This window comes from Suricata suricatta, chromosome 12 (assembly GCF_006229205.1).
Source record: "Suricata suricatta isolate VVHF042 chromosome 12, meerkat_22Aug2017_6uvM2_HiC, whole genome shotgun sequence".
In the NCBI taxonomy this organism is placed as follows: domain Eukaryota; kingdom Metazoa; phylum Chordata; class Mammalia; order Carnivora; family Herpestidae; genus Suricata; species Suricata suricatta.
Window position 1 is genome coordinate 13744876 of NC_043711.1, and position 17724 is coordinate 13762599.

General features: G+C 54.1%; 1 protein-coding gene across 1 annotated transcript; it reads left to right on the forward strand.

The window, feature by feature from the left end:
- The first annotated feature begins 2051 nt into the window (after window positions 1-2051).
- On the forward strand, window positions 2052-7080 carry TMEM59L (transmembrane protein 59 like). The gene is made up of 8 exons (XM_029917130.1): window positions 2052-2302; window positions 3284-3440; window positions 3537-3646; window positions 4764-4916; window positions 5489-5591; window positions 5831-5948; window positions 6049-6166; window positions 6416-7080. The coding sequence occupies exons 1-8, from the start codon at window positions 2138-2140 to the stop codon at window positions 6542-6544; spliced, it is 1053 nt and encodes a 350-aa protein (XP_029772990.1). The 5' UTR covers window positions 2052-2137; the 3' UTR covers window positions 6545-7080.
- The last annotated feature ends 10644 nt before the right edge of the window (window positions 7081-17724 follow it).

Sequence of the window (17724 nt, forward strand, 5' to 3'; positions counted from 1 at the left end):
TCGGCCGCCGCTTCCCGGACGACCGGCCCGCCGCTGATTCACGCCCAGGCCGGCCGCAGCGCCCCGCGCCTGCCGCCCCCGGCCGGGCCGCCCCGGGGGGTAGGAAGTGGGGGGGGCGAGGGGCGGCGCCGAGTCAACTTTCCCTCTTAAGCCCCGAAGGAATGTCGGCGGATTTCCTGAAACCCGACCCCGGCCGCCCGCCGGCCCTCCCGCCCCTCACCTGGACCTGCTCCCTCGGGAATGGCAGGAGGGGCGCGGGGGCTCACCTGGGGGGCCTGGGTCAAGTCCTCCTTCCGCTCCCGCCCCCAGCGGCCTCGTAGAGCGGAAGGGGGGTGGTGGGCAGCGACCAAGCCCTCTCGTTCTTCTCTGGCAACCTAGGCCAGCTCCCCAACCTCTCCAGCCTCAGTTTCCCCTTGCCCAAAAGGACGCGGGGAGTCCTTCTTTCCTGTTGCTCTTTAGGTGACGCGTCTTATGCCTGATGCCCCCAAACTCGGGCCGCGCCTTTTTGTTTCTCTCGCTTGTATCTGGGCCCACCCCTTTTCCCACCCTGAGCCTCAGTTTCCTCATCTGTAGATTGGACAACGCTCTGGGTACTTCCTTATAGGGTTGTTGCAAGAACACACCTGGGAAGGGCTTTGTTGGCAATGAATGAAGTGCAGTAACTGCGGAAGGCTTAAGCGCGCGGGGCTCTGGAATTGACATGTGTGGGCTTGAATCCTAGCTCTGCCGAGGGGTCCTGGGGCCTAAGTTTCCCACCTGTGAAGTGGGGGACAGCATTGGTCTTAACCAGTGGCTGTTTCCCAAGGCACAGGCCCTAAAGCGCGGGGTTTAGACCCGGGGTTCCCTCGCTTTCGCGAAAACCGCGGGCTAGAGGCCCTTGCCGCGGGGTCGCCGCGGCGTAGCCCAGGAGGGGCGGGGCGGGGGAGGGGCCGCGCCGGGATCCAGATGTTCAGGGTCCGCCAGGCACAGCCGCGCCTGATTAAGCCACGTGGGGGCCCGCCGAGGCCGCGAAGATGAAAGCGCCGCGGCCGGCCAGGGGAGGGGGTGCGCCGGGCCCCTCCGGGTCCCTTCCTCCTCGGCCGGAACCTGTGGCGGCCTCTGACCCGCCGACCCCGCGTGGCTGCCAGCCGTCTGTGGGGGCGGAGCGTAGATGGAAGCCAAGCTGGTGGCGGCGCGACCTCGGCAGGCACCTGCACCGGGCATGCTAGGGAGGGATGGAGGGGTCATCTCTGCAGGGGACCTAAGCGTAGAGAGGCGCCCAGAGAGGAAGCTAGGGAGACCTCTTACACCGAGATACAGGGGGTTTCAATCTGTTACCTTGGAGTGTGGCCGTTATGGAAGTCGGAAGTGTCCCTGCTTGCCCCCAAGTTTTTCCACAAAAATTAGGAATTTTAGCAGCACCACACCCCGCACCTACATGCACCTCTGAGCCGAGGGGCTCCCCAGTCTGGGGGAGAGAGTGCTAGATCCCCCAAGCCTGTGGATTAGGGCTGGGCTAGAAGGGGGCGTGGCTGGGGGAACGCTGAAGGGCCTGGAAAGGCTTCCTACAAGAGGCAAACCAATTACAAAGTTACCACTCCTCACTTGGGTGGCAAAGGACTGGATGCCACAGACTTTCCCAAGGCCTTCACTGACCCAGTCTTGTGATCCTCATGTCCCTCCATCTCCACTCTCTGGGTTCAGCACCACCACTCTCCTATGCCTCTTCCAACACTCCCCTACCCGCCTCAGGGCACTCAGTTACTTTTGGCTGGGTTGCCCTCCCCACTTGGTCAGCTCAAACTTAGCTCCTCGGGGAGGCCCTCGCTGAATCCCCTGGCGAATAGACACCCCATCCCATCACCCAACTCGTTTCCTTCTGGCCCCATCGCGCTAGCAGAGATCCTCTAGCTGGTGCATAGGAGCGAGGTGTCGTGGCACCCCCCAGATGGAACAGATGGCGGGGGGTCACGGTCCACCTGCCCCACCCCACTCGCTCCCCGACGGTGCCGCAGCGCAGCTCCCCCGCCCGTTCTCCGCATCCCCCGCCCCCCCTTCCCAGGCTGCCTCGCTCGGGTGACGTCAGCGACCCGGTCCCCACCGCCGCCGCTGCATCCTCGGTGCCTGCCAGGAGCCGGCGTCCCGAGCCCCTCGCGCCATGGCTTCGGTGGCTCTGATGCCGCTCCTGCTGCTGCTGCTGCTGCTGCCTCCACCTGCCACTCCCGCGCCGCCTGCCCGCGACCCCTTCGCCCCGCAGCTCGGGGATACGCAGAGCTGCCAGCTGCGGTGCCGCGACCGCTATCCTGGTCGGCAGCTCTCGCAGGTGAAACGCACGCCGCGCCAGCCCGAGGACCCGAGACCTCTCTGGTGGGGGAGGGGTTGGGGATGCGGTTCCCTCCGTAGGGAAAGCGAGACTGGGGTTCTTCGGAGGGGGAAGGAGTCGGAAATGGGGCTTCAACAATGGAGGTGGGTCCGTCTGGTGAGGGAAGGGTTGGAGTCTCTTCTATTGAGGCGAGTGCAGGGGTCGGGTGTCCCTCGGATGGGGATGGGGAGTTGTTCCTCCCGCGGAGGAAGGGCTGGGTAAGGGGGGTCCCTCTGATGAGGGAGGGTTTGGAGATGCAAGTCCGTCTGATGAATGCGGAGTTGGGGGAGATCCCTTCAAGGGAGGGAGTGAGGTGTCTTAGGCCACCTCTGGGGCTCTGGCTGGCTGACCTCTGCTGCAGAAAGACCCTGGGGGGGGGCCATCCCCCACCTTCCTCAGGCCTGAGGGTCCTCTTATCCCCCACCTCTTCCTCCTCCACCTAAACGACTTCCACATCCTCCTCCCCTCCTCCCTACCCCCCCCAAGAGCTACAGCCCTCATTCACATCCTCAGCGCTCCCCCCCCAGCTGGATCTCCATTTTCCCAGTCCAGAAAATATGACAAAACGTCCTCCTCTTAGCCTCCTCCCTCCTTCCCGAAGGCTGAGAATCACCCTCAATCTCTGTCTTCCTCCCTGGAGCCTTGGGGGAGGTATTTCTCTCCATCTTCTGCATTTTACAACCATTGCCCAAACCCAATGTCCTCCACGGTCCACCCCCCTTCTCAAGCTCCCTCCCTTTCTCTCTTCCTCAAAGCTAAGAACCCCCACTAATATTCTTAGCCTTCCCCTCCCCACCTCAATCTCTCTGGATTGGATGCGGGTGGTGGGGAGGAGGAGGAGGGAGAGGACCACAAATTTTCTACCTCCTGCTCCAGCGTGCTTCCAGTGCACACCTCCTCCTGCCCCTCTCCCTGGCCTGAGCCCCGTGTCCCCCCTCCCAGGCAGAGCTTGAGGAGGAGGACCCCTCTGAGTCCCCATATGAGTATGACAGGGCTGTCCTGATCAGTGCTTGTGAGCGAGGCTGCCGCCTCTTCTCCATCTGCCGATTCGTGGCGAGGAGCTCCAAGCCCAATGCCACCCAGACTGAGTGTGAAGCAGGTGAGGGCTGACTGGGTGGCCAGGGTGGGGAGGGGTGGCCTGGGAAGGGTCACCCTTTAGTCAGCCCTCCTGCTTCCTCCCCACTCCACCCCCCAGCCTGTGTGGAGGCCTATGTGAAGGAGACAGAGCAGCAGGCTTGCAGCGAGGGCTGCTGGAGCCAGAACCCGGAGCCGGAACCTGAGCCTGAGCCTGAGCCAGAGCAGAAGGTGGGCACCCTCCCGCCTGTGGCCCTGGGATCATCACTACTCTTTTCTACTCGCTCCCTGCAAACCTGCACTCACGTCCAGGGACTTCCAGGCTCTACAGTCCATTCTGGGCTTACTGGGTGTCCTCCATGGAGTCATGTCTCAAGCCTCAGTGATCACCTCTGTGATATGGAAAGTACTTTCCCCTGCCACCACCTTACAATGAGTAAACGGCAGAAAACAGCCACTGTTTATCCATCATTTGTCCCGGTCCAGGCTCTGCCACAGCCTGTCCCAAATTCCTCATGCTACCTAGAGGCACCTGGACAGCGTCACTCCCATTTCATGCCTACAAAGCAACTAGCCAAGTTCATACAGTTAGGGCTGTACAGAGATGGGGTTTATGAACACCTGTCCTCTCACTCGCCTTCTGTGCTGTCAGAGCTGACTTTATTGGGCACTTACTGCATGCCAGGTGCCGGTCTAAGTACTTTCCTTGTGAAGAACAGGTGGCCACTGTCATGGGCCAGGGGGAGGAACTCAGAACTGAGTTTCAGGGAGGAGCAACCCCCCCACTCCCATTGCAGCGAGAAATAATAACTGCTCACCTGAGTACGTCTAGGAAACGCTGTATCTGGGGAAACTAACGCGTAGGAATTCGTTCCTCACAGCCAGACACCCATGGGCTGAGATTCCCCAGAAAGCCCTTCCCCCTTCCCCCGTTTTCCTCCACCCCCTCCAGCCTTCACTGCTCATAAAAGCACACTGCACTATCATTCCTTCCTGTTCTGCATTCTCTACTGAGGCTGTCAAAATAAGTATGATGATGGTGAAAATTTTAATAATAGCAGCTACTACGTATTAGGCACTTGTGCTGTGCCGTTGTCTAGCTGAACTCTCATAACAACCCCAAGAGGGAAGAGAATCATCCCCATTTTAAGGTTCAGAGAGGGCAATCCACTTCTCCAAGGGCAACAGCAAGCCAAAAGCAGCTCCTAGGCCTGTGTTCATTGCACAAAGCCTGGTTGCCCCAAACCACTTAGCAAATTCCAATCGCAGTGAATGCTCCCAGCTTCCTTCCTGTTGGTTAATGCCCCACCTTGGTGACATTTCTGTGCCTTTGGCCTTCTCTTGGCAGAGAAAGGTCCTGGAAGCTCCAAGTGGGGCCCTTTCACTCCTGGACTTGTTTTCTACCCTCTGCAATGACCTTGTCAACTCGGCCCAGGGCTTCGTCTCCTCCACCTGGACATACTACCTGCAGACTGACAATGGGAAGGTGGTGGTGTTCCAGGTGAGGGGTCTGGCAGGGGCCACACCAGTGTGGTGGGTGGGTGATCAGGGTAATAAGGTGGAATGCATTGGTTCTTGGCTTATGGGATGCAAAGTCCTCAGGTGGTCAAGGTCAGACACAGCTAGATTCAGGGATTCACTGTCTCACTCCCTTCCTTGACTCTGCTTTTCTTTGTGGTGGCTTCATTCCCAGGCAAGCTCTTCCCTCCCAATAGCGGGGTAGATGCCTAAGGCTCCAGATTATCACCTGAAGTTTTAACGGAATTGGGACTTACTCTGATTGGCCCTTACTGGGTCATGTGGCCACCTCTCAGCCAATCCCTGCAACTCTATTGGCTTGGTCAGGAGCTAAAGGACAGGGTCAAGATGAATTGAGATGCCTACAATAGCAGGGAAGCACATCCCTGATGTCACAGCCCAGAGCTCCATGGAAGGGTGTCCTCTCTGCACCCAGTGGAACTGTGTGCCGTTGGGCATGGGACAAGGTCACCTGCATGGGACAGAGATGTGCTTCCCAGGGCTTAGGTGGGACTTTCTAAGTGGCTCTTCTGTGCTGTCTTGTTCCTGACCCAGACCCAGCCTGTGGTAGAGAGCCTGGGGCATGAAGGGGCCCGACTGCAGCGAGTAGAGGTGACCTGGCGGGGATCCCACCCTGAGGCCTTGGAGGTACACGTGGGTAAGTTCCGAAGTGGAACCAGTGCTCCCTCCACAGGTGGCTCCACTGCCATAGGGCATCCTTCTGCCAAATGAACCTCTATCCATCTCCTAGAGTTCCATGGTCCATTTCCCAGGGTCCTGATCTATTCCAGGACTGCGTGGCCCATTGCCCTAGGTCCTGGCCTCCTTTCTCCTCTCCATGGCTGCTTTGGTCTCTTGGGGGAGGTCTGGGAATTGCTAAAAGCTGACTTGTCTCAGACCCTGTAGGTCCCTTGGACAAGGTGAGGAAGGCCAAGATCCGAGTCAAGACCAGTAGCAAGGCCAAGGTGGAGTCCGAAGAGCCGCAGGACAATGACTTCCTCAGTTGCATGTCCCGGTGGGTGGCAGGACCCCAGGGGAGGGATGGGTGTGGAGCTGGAGGGGAGGGTCTCCCAAACCCCACTGGGACCGCTGAGCATGCCTTCTGGGCGGGTCAGGCGCTCAGGGCTCCCTCGCTGGATCCTGGCCTGCTGCCTCTTCCTTTCTGTGCTGGTGATGTTGTGGCTGAGCTGCTCCACCCTGGTGACCGCGCCTGGCCAGCATCTCAAGTTTCAGGTGGGCAGGGCCCAGTGGAGGGGTGGGAGAAGGGCAGCTGCCTGGTCCTGAATTGGGCCACCCACTCTCCCCTGGAGGCAGGGTCCCCTGACATGCTGTGTGACACTGGGCAAGTTTCTTCACTTCCTTATGAGATGGGGGGAACGATGCCAAGCATGGTTGGGGTGAGCTGACATCAGGGGTGGGAAGGAGCCTTGGCAGGGTTGGAGCTCATTAGCCCTCCCTCCATCCCTCTTCCTCCCCCTGCAGCCCCTGACCCTGGAGCAGCACAAGGGCTTCATGGTAGAGCCAGACTGGCCCCTGTACCCTCCCCCGTCGCATGCTTTTGGGGACAGCCCCCCACCCTACAAGCTGAAGCTGGATCTGACCAAGCTGTAGGTCTCCATCCACCGATGCACTGTCAAGTGCAGGGGCTCCGCGAGCCTCACTTGCCCTGTGCCCAGGAGTCCAGACCAGGGTGGGACTGTCCTTGGGCTCCTCTACCCCTGATCTTTCTTCCTTCCCCAGTCCCGCCCCTTGCCCCTCTGGGCCCTGGGATTGCCATGCCCCCACTGGGGGCGGGGGGATCTGGCCTTGGTTCCTCCCTGCTCCCCCTCTTCCCAGAGTGTGCTACTTTTGTCTTCTATCTTGTAGCTTCTTGAGTATTTGAACCCCAGTTCTGTACTGCCTTCCTCCTTTCTCTTTTCTCTCCTCTTGGAGAGTGGGGGCTTGAGGCACAGGGGAACCACCTTGTGCGAGGGCCCCCTTCTTTTACCCACCTCACCTCCAGAGATCCAGTCCCAAGAGAGGAGGCCCCTCAGAGAGGAGGTGGTGGGCAGCTCCATGCTGGGGGGGGGGCGGCTGAGGCTGGGGTGGCAGCATGGGGGTCGGGAGGAATAAACCATGTACATAAAAGATATTTTGGACTGAGCCTACTTCTGTTTGTCTTTCCATCTGTCTTTGGGAGAATAGCCTGAGCATGGCCAGGACCTCTGTCCACTTGGCCCTTTCTCAGATGGGGACAGCCCTGGCAACTCCCTGTGGCTTAAGGAAGGACAGCTCCTTGGCTGCCCAGCCCACATCACACTTCTGACTAGGGATGTCCCTAGAAAAGTGGCCTTTGCTACCTGCTCAGCCAGGATGGGTCAGTACTCTTTCTTGACCCCCTTTTAGGGTCCCTCCTGTGAGATGCACAGGCAGGATGTTGAGGAGGATGTGTGGTCATGTGGCCATCAGGCTTCCATTCCCCTTTCTTTTGGGGGCAGAGCTCTGCTCCACTGGGAGCAGCTGCAGGGCACTGACATTGGGTCTTATCCCCTTCCCTATCCAAAGGATCCATACTTGGCATTAAAAGAATATTTTTTTAATGTTCATTTGTTTCTGAGAGATAGAGACAAAGCACAAGCAGGGGGTGGGGCCAAGTGACAGAGAGAGAGGGAGACACAGAATCCGAGGCAGGTTCCAGGTTCCGAGCTGTCTGCACAGAGCCCTCAGCACAGAGCCCGACACCAGGCTCAAACTCACAAACCATGAGATCATGACCTGAGCTGAAGTGGGACCCTTAAATCGACTGAGACACCCAGGTGCCCCCGTACTTGGCATTCTGACCCATACTTTGCATTTCAGAGGAGGCTGGCAGGACAGGAGCGGCCTCCCCTGATGAGGCCACAGCCATGGCTCTATGTCCTTCCTGTCTGTTCTGCCGACTCCCTGAGATCCTTCTGTCCGATACATCCTCTTTTAGCTTCAGCCAACTGGAGTTGTTTCTAATGCCGGCAGCCAGAGATTGCTGGGGAGACTTTGGGACGAGGGGTGTGGCGGTCAATGGGGTGGCAGTTTCTCGGGGCTAATGGATACCTATGGATGACAAGCGGGGTGGGGGAGGGGGACTAGAGGGAACCAAGCAGGGCTGATTATCAGCCCATCCACGCTTCACCTTGCCTTGTGTCCCAGGAGGTGGTGATCCACTTGGGCTCTCTGCCTTTTGCAAGAGTCAACCAGGCATGGGGTGGGAGGTGGGAGCCCTCCCAGGCAGGAGGCAGGAGGAGGGAAGAGTGAGAAGTCAGAGTGTTTCTCTTCTGGTGTCTGTCCCTGTATCCCCCAACCTCCAGCCTGTGTGGGGTCACAGCCCCACCACACCTCTGCAGATGCAGCTTTACTACAATTCCTGAAGCATCCATTCTGAGTGGCTCCTGCCAGCTGCCTGCACCCTCCCAATACCATGAGCATCAGGATTCAACACACAGACAAGTTAGCCCCCAAGGGATTGTTCTGGCTCCTGGTGGGGCTGCAAGGCAGCCCCTTGGAACGTTGCCAAGAAATGACATCTGGGCAGAGGTAAGAAGTCACAGCAGGCCAGCGCTGCCCAGTAGAACTTTCTGCAATGATGGAAACGTTCTCTCTGCAACGTCCCCAGCCACATGACGTTACAGATCCCTTGCGATATGGCCAGTGAGACTGAAGACTTCGTTTCTTACTTAATTTACTTAGAGTTAGTGTATGTTTAAGGCTTTCCCCCTATTTTTGTGTGGTGGTAAATACATATCTCTCACATATTTTAATCCATTTTTAAGTGTACAATTCTATGGCATTAGGTTCATCCACAATGTTATGTGACCATCACCACCGTTTAAGTGGCTACTGTAGGGATGTCTGGGGGACTCAGCCGATTAAGCTTCTGACTCTTGATTTCAGCTCAGGTCATGATCTCACAGCATTAAGGGTTCAACCCCTGCATCAGGCTCTGCACTGACAGTGCCTGGGATTCACTTCTCTCTCTCTCTCTCTCTCTGCCCTTCCCCTGCTCGAGCTTTCTCTCTCAAAATAAATAAATAAACTTTAAGAAAATGGCTACAGTAATTGCTCAGTCCAGCTCAAAGGGGACCCTAGTGGTCCTTTCCTTGCATACCCGCCCTGCCCATCTCGATGGCTCCGAACACCTGGATGGCATCTTGAGTCGTCCCTGTCCTCCCTCCACCTTATCCCATTGGCAGAGCCTGTCTTCCCCGCCCCTCCAACCCACGTGCTTTTCTTTATCTCCATGGCAACCCAGAAAGGTCTAAGTGGCTACCATTTCTCAACCAACAATTGCACCTGCCTCCCCTTGGGGCTCCTTGCTTCCCCTCCAGTACCCCTCACCCCCCAGCTCCATGCAGCAGCTCAGAGCTGCCAGGATAAAGCAATCTGATCCTAGATATTGCCCTCCCCCCCGGGATTTACTGCTGCTACGAGGAGTCCAAACATCCACGTGTACCAATGAGGCAACCCACAATCTGGCTCCAGTCACTTCTGTGGAGGCTCTCCAGCCACACTGGCTCTCTCTGGATTCCTCCAGCCTACCTTGTTCCCTCCTGTCCCAGGGCCTTTGCATTTGCATGTGCCAAGGCCAGGAATCCCTTCGTGGCCCTGCTCTGCCCAAGTTCTCATCTAAAAGGGCTTCTCCTCAGCAAAGGTATCCTGGCCTCCTCAAACTCAACCTCCAGTACCCCCTGTTACACCCGTGTTTAGCTCCTGAGCCTGTGCTTACCACATTTATAGTTGATGAATGATCACGTGTTTCGATGTTGGCCTTCTTCAACATAATTTTATAAACTCAATGAAGGCAGCTCCCAAGGGGTTCATGTGTGACCAGGTAACATGGAGTAGGTGATTATTAATTATGTTTGTTGGAATGTCTTCCTATTTCTCAGACCCTAGAAGCAGCCTCATCTGGTCAAGTCCATTCCGTACATGGGGTTAGATCTTGTCCCTCTCCTGCTCTCACACACCACCAGATTTCCTGTTTATCACTTATTTATTGATTTGTTTATTTATCTATTTAAATTTTAGAGAAGGTTTGGGGAGAGGGGCAGAGGAAGAGAGAATCTTAAGCAGGCCCAACACAGGGCTCGATCCCACAACTCTGGGACCATGACCTGAGCTGATCAAATCAAGAGGTTGGACACTCCACTGACTGAGCCCTCCAGGTGCCTATTTATTTATTTATAAGATTTTTATTTTTAAGTGATCTCTACAACCAACATGGGGCTCGAACTCACAACCCTGAGATTAAGAGTCGCGTGCTCTACCGACTGAACCAGCCCGGCGCCCTACCTCTGCTTACCTTGCAAAGGCTTTCAATACTCGCCCACCTGGCAGCCACCTTTCCTGTTGTGACCCTCCTACCTTTTGGTCTGAAGACAAAATGGGTCCTGTCCTCACAGTTCCCTGCAGTAACATCCGTCAATGGTCTAACCTCCGGGCCTTTGCTATCGCTTCTCCTTCTGCTCAAAATGCCTTTGTGGATTTGGTAGGGATCTGCCCGGCACCTGTAGCCCTCTTCTTGCTTCTGAAAGGAGCCCCGGCTTGGTTTGACCAAGCTGAGCAGCATGACCCAAACCTTCTCCGGCACTGGTTTACTGGGAGAGAGACACACACTGTTAGCCAGGGTTGCGGAGCGGGGAGGAGGATGTGATTCTGGATCTGCTGAAGGCCATTTGTTACCACAGCAACTGAGCCTCCCAGAGGGCTGGAGAGAGATTGTGCCTTCACGCCATCACTGGAAATCCTGGATCAAAAGTGCCTGAAGGCCACTCTGTCCCTTCATGTTTGCCTTAAGCCAGTTTGTGTGGGGCTTCATGGAACTGAAAAGTTGTGAGTGGCCCCGGCTCTTTGCCCTCCCTCCCCTCTCTCAAGACGGAGCCCCCGAGGGCTCAAGGTTTTTTGTGTGTATGTTTTAGTGCCATGTGTCTAGCATATTAATTCTCGTAGCTCTGGTGACCAGCCTGGGGCTGGGCCCGGAGTGGGTGCCTCAGAGATGTGGGATGCATAACGCCAGGTGGTGTGGGTAGAAACTAGGAGTTCTGAGCTGTGTGGGGTGGGGAGGGGAGTCCCTTCTAACTGTGTGGTGACTGATGGTCGCCCAGAAGAGGTGGCAGCTGACTTGGGCTTTGAGGGATGGTTGGAATCTGAGCTAGCACGGTGTCCCGGATATGTGGGTGTGTTAGAGGTGTCCCGGGGTGTGTGTGCGTGGGGGGCGGGGAGGTGTGTGAGTACGTGCATGTGCAGCGAAAAGCAATGTTCACTTATATCATCTACCACTTTGGAGGGCTTCACTCACCACCCACGAGGCCGGCACGGCCGGGTCCCTGCCACCTCCTGCCTGCTTCTCCCTCTACTTTCCTATCTCCTTGCTACAGCACGCACCTCAGGGCCTTTGCACTGGTGTGCCCTCTATCTAGGATTCTTCTTCCCTAGATTTTCTGGCCCTATCCCTGGATTCATTTGTTTTATCTGATATTACTGCCTCCCTGAGGCCTCGTATTTCAGCTTATCACCTGCTGAGTCTTTCTCCTTCATTGACTTGCTTATGGCTTCATGATCTGTCTCCTCCCCCACCCCAAACTGGACACAGTACAAGGCATGGTTGGGTTTGGTGTGACCCTGACATCCCTACTGGCTGACTTGAGGGATGTCCCAGCAGGACCACCAGGAGTCTCTGGGGGAGACACACCAAAGTGCCAGACAAACAGCTTTGGACCCCTCTGCCAAGTCGCCCCTGTCTCTTTCTCAGAGTCTCCGAGTGAGAGGGCCCTTTGCCTCTGTCCAGGGCTCCTCCAAAGAGCAGGGGCCCCCAGAAGCGACCTTGTGGAAGAGCTTTGACTCTTTAGCTCTCTGAGCCTCAGTTTCCTTGTCTGTTCCCCCAGCTCTGGGAGTCATCTGGGAAGCTGCCCCCTCTGCCCCTTCCTCTGCCTTCCTCCCGCACTGATACAGACCTGATGAAGGGTGGGTGGCTGGCTGGCATTGTGGCAAAAGGCAGGAGCACCCGTGCGTCTGGGGAGTGTAGTGTTGCCATGGCAACTGGTGGTCCTGCTTCCCTGGTGACGGCCTGAGTTCTGGGCCCAGAAGTGGTAATCTGCCGAGGAAGGGAGGGACATGTCCCTGGAGATGTTCATAAATACTCGGAGAAAAGAATAGGGACTTACGTCTTTCCCTTTGGGGCAGGGGTCGCCGTGTGAGTTCAGGCTAGGCCCCGGTTAGGGGCTGACCAAGTTCCTTCTCAAGTCCAGGCGTGACCCCAGTGGGAAGGCCGAGGGGCCTCCAGGAGTCCCATGTCACACAACACTGCCCACTACCCCTTTCACACCTAGTCCTGCCAGGCTCCGTGTGGCTCCTGGCACTCTCCCTCCTCAGGGTCCCCACACTCGTTGTCCCCTCTGCCTAAAGTTTCTGCTCTCCTCCCGGCCAGCTCTTCAGCCTGAATATCGTCTCTGACCTCCTGGCTCAGCCTGGCCCCTCTAAGTCACTACGCCCCAAATCAAGCCTCTATCATGTTGACAATTAAGTTATTGCTTCTTTGCTTGTGTGATGATTGGTTTAATAAATGTTCCCCCTGCCAGATGCGACGCGCCAGCAGCCTCAGTCACAGCTGTGTCCCACACACCGAGGAGGCTGCTCTCAATACATCATTGTCGACACTCTCCCTTCTCCCTCCAAGCCTTGCCCACATCACCCCAGACAATGTGGTCTCATCTCTGTCCCTCAGGCTCTTTCTGGCACCAGGCTTGGGCCCTACACATTATTTCCACCTGGAGTATTCCGAAACATCCCTGGGTCCTTCTACAATGTTCTGGAATGTTCCAGAACATCTTAGGACATTTGGTCCCCTGCGTTTATTTATTTATTTATTTATTTTAATTTATTTTTGATACAGAGAGAGACAGAGCATGAGAGGGGGAGGGGCAGAGAGAGAAGGAGACACAGAACCGGAAGCAGGCTCCAGGCTCTGGGCTAGCTGTCAGCACAGAGCCTGATGCGGGGCTCGAACCCACAAACATGAGATCTGACCTGAGCCGAAGTTAGAGGCTTAACCGACTGAGCCACCCAGGGGCCCCTCCCCTGCGTTTATTAAAGCTGGCACATCACCTTCTCCCAGAGTCTCTCCCTAACCTTCTGGCTGAAGCAGTCCTCCTCACCTGGTCACCCTCAGCCCATTGCCTTTATGACAGTCACCGTCATCTGGAAAGGCCTTGGTCATTGATCCATTTGTGTGTCTCAGGTGTGACTTATGCATTACAGGGGCTCCTGGGTGGCTCAGTCGGTTGAGCATCTGACTTTGGCTCAGGTCATGATCCCATAGTTCGTGAGTTCAAGCCCTGTGCCTGGTTCTGTGCTGACAACGCAGAGCCTGGAGCCTACCTTAGGTTCTGTGTCTCCTTCTCTCTCTCCCCCTTCCCCACTCACACTCACACTCTGTCTCTGTCTCTGTCTCTCTCTCTCTCTGTCTCTCTCAAAAATAAATAAATATTTTTAAAAAAGAATATGCATTGCAGAATATTCTGGAGCATGAGGGCAGAGATCTTGTCTGGCATGCTTACAGCTGAATTCCCAGCACCTGGAACATAGGAGGTGCATACTATGTGTGTATTGATTGAATGAAGGGGTCAGGGATGAGGCCAGGGGTTGGTGTGGAGCTCCAGAGTAGCACAGCTCTGACACTGTCCTGCTGGGACCTTGGGAGAGTTACTTACCTCTCTGAGCCCCAGGGCCTTTCTTCCATGTATTTATTTTTTAATTCTAGAGAGAGTGTATGAGCAGGAGAGAAAGGCAGAGGGAAACAGAGACTCTTAAGCAGGCTCCACATTGAGCATGGAGCCCAATGTGGGGCTCGATCTCATGACCTGAGCCTGAATCAAGAGTCAGATGCTCAAATGACTGAGCCACCCAGGTGCCCCTTTTTCTTTCTTCCCTTCTTTGTTTCTTTTTTAATTTTTTACATTTATTTATATTTGAGAGACAGAGAGAGACAGAGCATGAGCAGGGGAGGGGCAGAGAGAGAGGGAGACACAGAATCTGAAGCAGTCTCTGGGCTTTGAGTTGTCAGCACAGAACCCGATGAGGGGCTCGAACTCACAAACCGTGAGATCATAACCTGAGCTGAAGTCAGACACTTAACTGACTGAGCCACCCATGTGCTCCTCTTTCTAAGGCGAGCCCATTTTTACTGTACAGCTCCTTGAATATTTACTCTCCTGCGACCCAAATACAAAACACCCCAGCTCCGGGGGACTCCCTCACGCCCCCTACAGGTAGCCCTAGGTCTGACCTCTATCTCTATCTGACCAATTTCCTTTTTTGTTTGTTTTTTATTTTAAAAAAAATTTTTTACCTCTTTTTTTAAATAGTTTATTGTCAACTTGGTTTCCATACTTGTTTGTTTTTTAATAAGTTAGCTTTAGTGAGGCATAATTGGCATCCAATAACACAACCATTCTTAAATACCCAGTTCAATGAGTTTTGACAAATGTAAGCCTTCTTGTTGCTCCATCACCAAGATATTAGAATATCCCATTACCCTAAGTGCTCCAGGCTTCCTGGAGGAGGAGACCCGCAGTGGGTGTGGAAAATGTGGATGGATGTACAGAGACTGCTCTGACCTTCCCTTCTGTCATGCCTGAGTGCACAGTTTCTTGCGGCTGCCAATAGCAGATGACCATAAACTGGTGACTTAAAGGGATATAAATGTATTCCCTCCCCGTCCTGGAGACCAGAAGTCTGAAATCAAAGTGTTGGCAGGCAGGCCACCTCTGAAGGCTCTAGGGGAGAATGCTTCTTTGCCTCATCCAGCTCTGGTCGCCACAGGTGTTCCTTGGCTTGTGACAGCATCACCTCAATTTCTGTCTCTGTCTTAACATGGACTTCTCTCTGTTTGAATTTCCCTTTTCTTTTTTTAAAGCTATTTTATTTTTAAGTAATCTTTATATTCAATGTGGGGCTTGAACTTGCAACTCTGAGATCAAGAGTTGCATGCTCCACCAACTGAGCCAGCCAGGCGCCCCTGATTTTTCTCCCTTTTTCTTTTTCTTTTTTTTTAATTTTTAATGTTTTATTTATTTCTGATACAGAGAGAGACAGAGCATGAGAGGGGGAGGGGCAGAGAGAGAAGGAGACACAGAACCGGAAGCAGGCTCCAGGCTCTGAGCTAGCTGTCAGCACAGAGCCAGACGCAGGGCTCGAACCCACGAACGTGAGATCTGACCTGAGCGAAGTTGGAGGCTTAACCGACTGAGCCACCCAAGCACCCCTCTCCCTTTTTCTTTAGTTTATTTATCTTTTTTTTTTTGCAAAGGGACTGAGTTTATTTATTTATTTAATGTTTATTTTTGAGAGAGCGTGAGCAGACGAGGGCAGAGAGAGGGAGACATAGATCCAAAGCAGGCTCCAGGCTCTGAGCGGCCAACACAGAGCCCGATGCGGGGCTCGAATTCACGAACCATGAGATCATGTCCTGAGCCGAGATCATGACTTGGATGCTTAACTGACTGAGCCATCCAGGCAGGCGCCCCATGAGTTTTTGTCTTTCTATGAGGAGACCAGTTAATGGATTTAGGGCCCACCCGACGCCAGGATGATCTCATCTTGAGATCCTCACTTTAATTGTATCTGCCAAGACTCTTATTCCAAAGAAAGGTCGTTTTGAGGTTCCAGGTAGGTATGTCGTGTCGGGCGGGGGGCTTACCATTCAACCAGTGTACCGAGAGTTTGTTCAGTGCCTTTTCAGTGAGACTGTTCACCCAGGGGCAGGGCGCCCTTAGTTTCGTCTGGCACATGTGTCCCATGCCCACCATGGCATCTGGTGCACAGGAGGCTGTTAATAAGTACTTGCTGAATGCCTGAATAAAAGAAAGGAGAAAAGGAGTCAGCCTGGGGCTCTGGAAAGGGCTTGAGCCTCAGAGACAGAGAGCGAGGGTCCCATTTCCTGCTTCTGAGCCTTGGCAGGCTGTTTCCACTGTCTGAATCTCACTTTCCCTGTTTTGCAAGGTCATCATGAGGACAAGGGTAAAAGACTGGGGGTCACCAAGCAACCAGTAGGACCCTAGGAGGTGTAGCTATGGTGGTGGGGGAGGGGCAGGCAGGTAACGTTCTAGGCTGCATGTTAGTTAGAGAAGGCAGACCTCACTCAGACCTGACTTAAGTAGGCACTGGAGGTACTGCCAGGCAGGGTGACAGAAAGCAAGATCAAGGACAAACAGTGTTTATTCTTCACTGATGCCCACGCACAATCCTAGGAGGAAGTGGTCTATATGCCCCTCCTTTTTTTTTTCTTTCATTTTCACTGAGGCAAGATTCACATATTCACATAATGTAAAATTCACCATTTTATTTATTTTTTTAATGTTTATTTATTTTCGAGAGACAGAGACAGACAGAGAGTGCGAGCGGGGCAGGGGCAGAGAGAGAGGGACACACAGAATCTGAAGCAGGCTCCAGACTCTGAGCTGTCAGCACAGAGCCCAATGCGGGGCTCGAACCCAAGAACTGGGAGATCATGCCCTGAGCTGAAGTTGGACGCTTAACCGACTGAGCCACCCAGGCGCCCCCCTGGTTTATTTATTTATTTATTTTTTAAATGTTTATAAAATCCACCATTTTAAAGTGAACAATTCAGGGACACCTGGGTGGCTCAGTCGGATGAACGTCCAACTTCAGATCAGGTCATGAGCTTATTACAATTTGTGAGTTTCAGCCCCGCATTAGACTCGGTGCTGTCAGCGCAGAGCCTGCTTTGGATTCTCTGTGCCCCCCACCCCTTCTCTGCCCCTCCCTTGCTTGTTCTCTCTGTCTCGAAAATAACTAAACATTAGAAAATTAAAGTGGATGATTCAGTGTCATTTAGTGCATTCACAATGTTATGCAACTACCATTGCTAGGAAGAGAAGACAGTCCTCGTCCCTGGGAGTTGGCATTCCAGGCGGAGGATGGAAATACATGAAAATTCCTCAAAAATTTCCTCATAGAGGGGCGCCTGGGTGGCTCAGTTGGTTAAGCTTCCGACTTCGGCTCAGGTCAGATCTCATGTTTGTGGGTTCGAGCCCCACGTCAGGCTCTGTGCTGACCGCTAGCTCAGAGCCTGGAGTCTGCTTCCAGTTCTGTGTCTCCTTCTCTCTCTGCCCCTCCCCCTCTCATGCCCTGTCTCTCTCTGTATCAAAAATAAACAAAACATGAAAAAAAAATTTCCTCGTAGAGCTACCTGGTGGTCCAACAATTCCACTCCTAGAGATGTGCCCAAGAGACGTGAAAACAGGACATCTGTGTACATGTGCTCATAGTAGCGCTAGTCACAGTCGCAAAAAGGAAACCAGCCAAATGTCCATCGGTGGATGAATGAATAAATGGAAGGTAGTCCATCCGTACTACAGACTATTACTCAGTCATTAAAAGGAATGAAGCCCTGATACACGCTACAAAGTGGAGGAACTTTGAAACCGTTATACTAAATAAAATAAGCCTGACCTAGAAGGACAGATACTGTATGATCCCATTTATACAAAGTGTCCCAGACAAGCATAGAGGCAGAAAGCAGATGGGTGGCTGACAGGGGCTGGGAGAAGGGGATGGGGAGTGATTGCTCATGGGGATGGGCATGCTTGTGGGACAATGGAAATGTTCTGGAACTAGGGAAATGTCACGATTGTATGACACACGAATGCACTAAATGCCATTTAATCGTATCGTATAAAATGGTGAATTTTATGGTATGGGAATTATATCTCAATTTTATTCTTTTAATATATTAAGAAATTTTTATATCTTTATTTTAT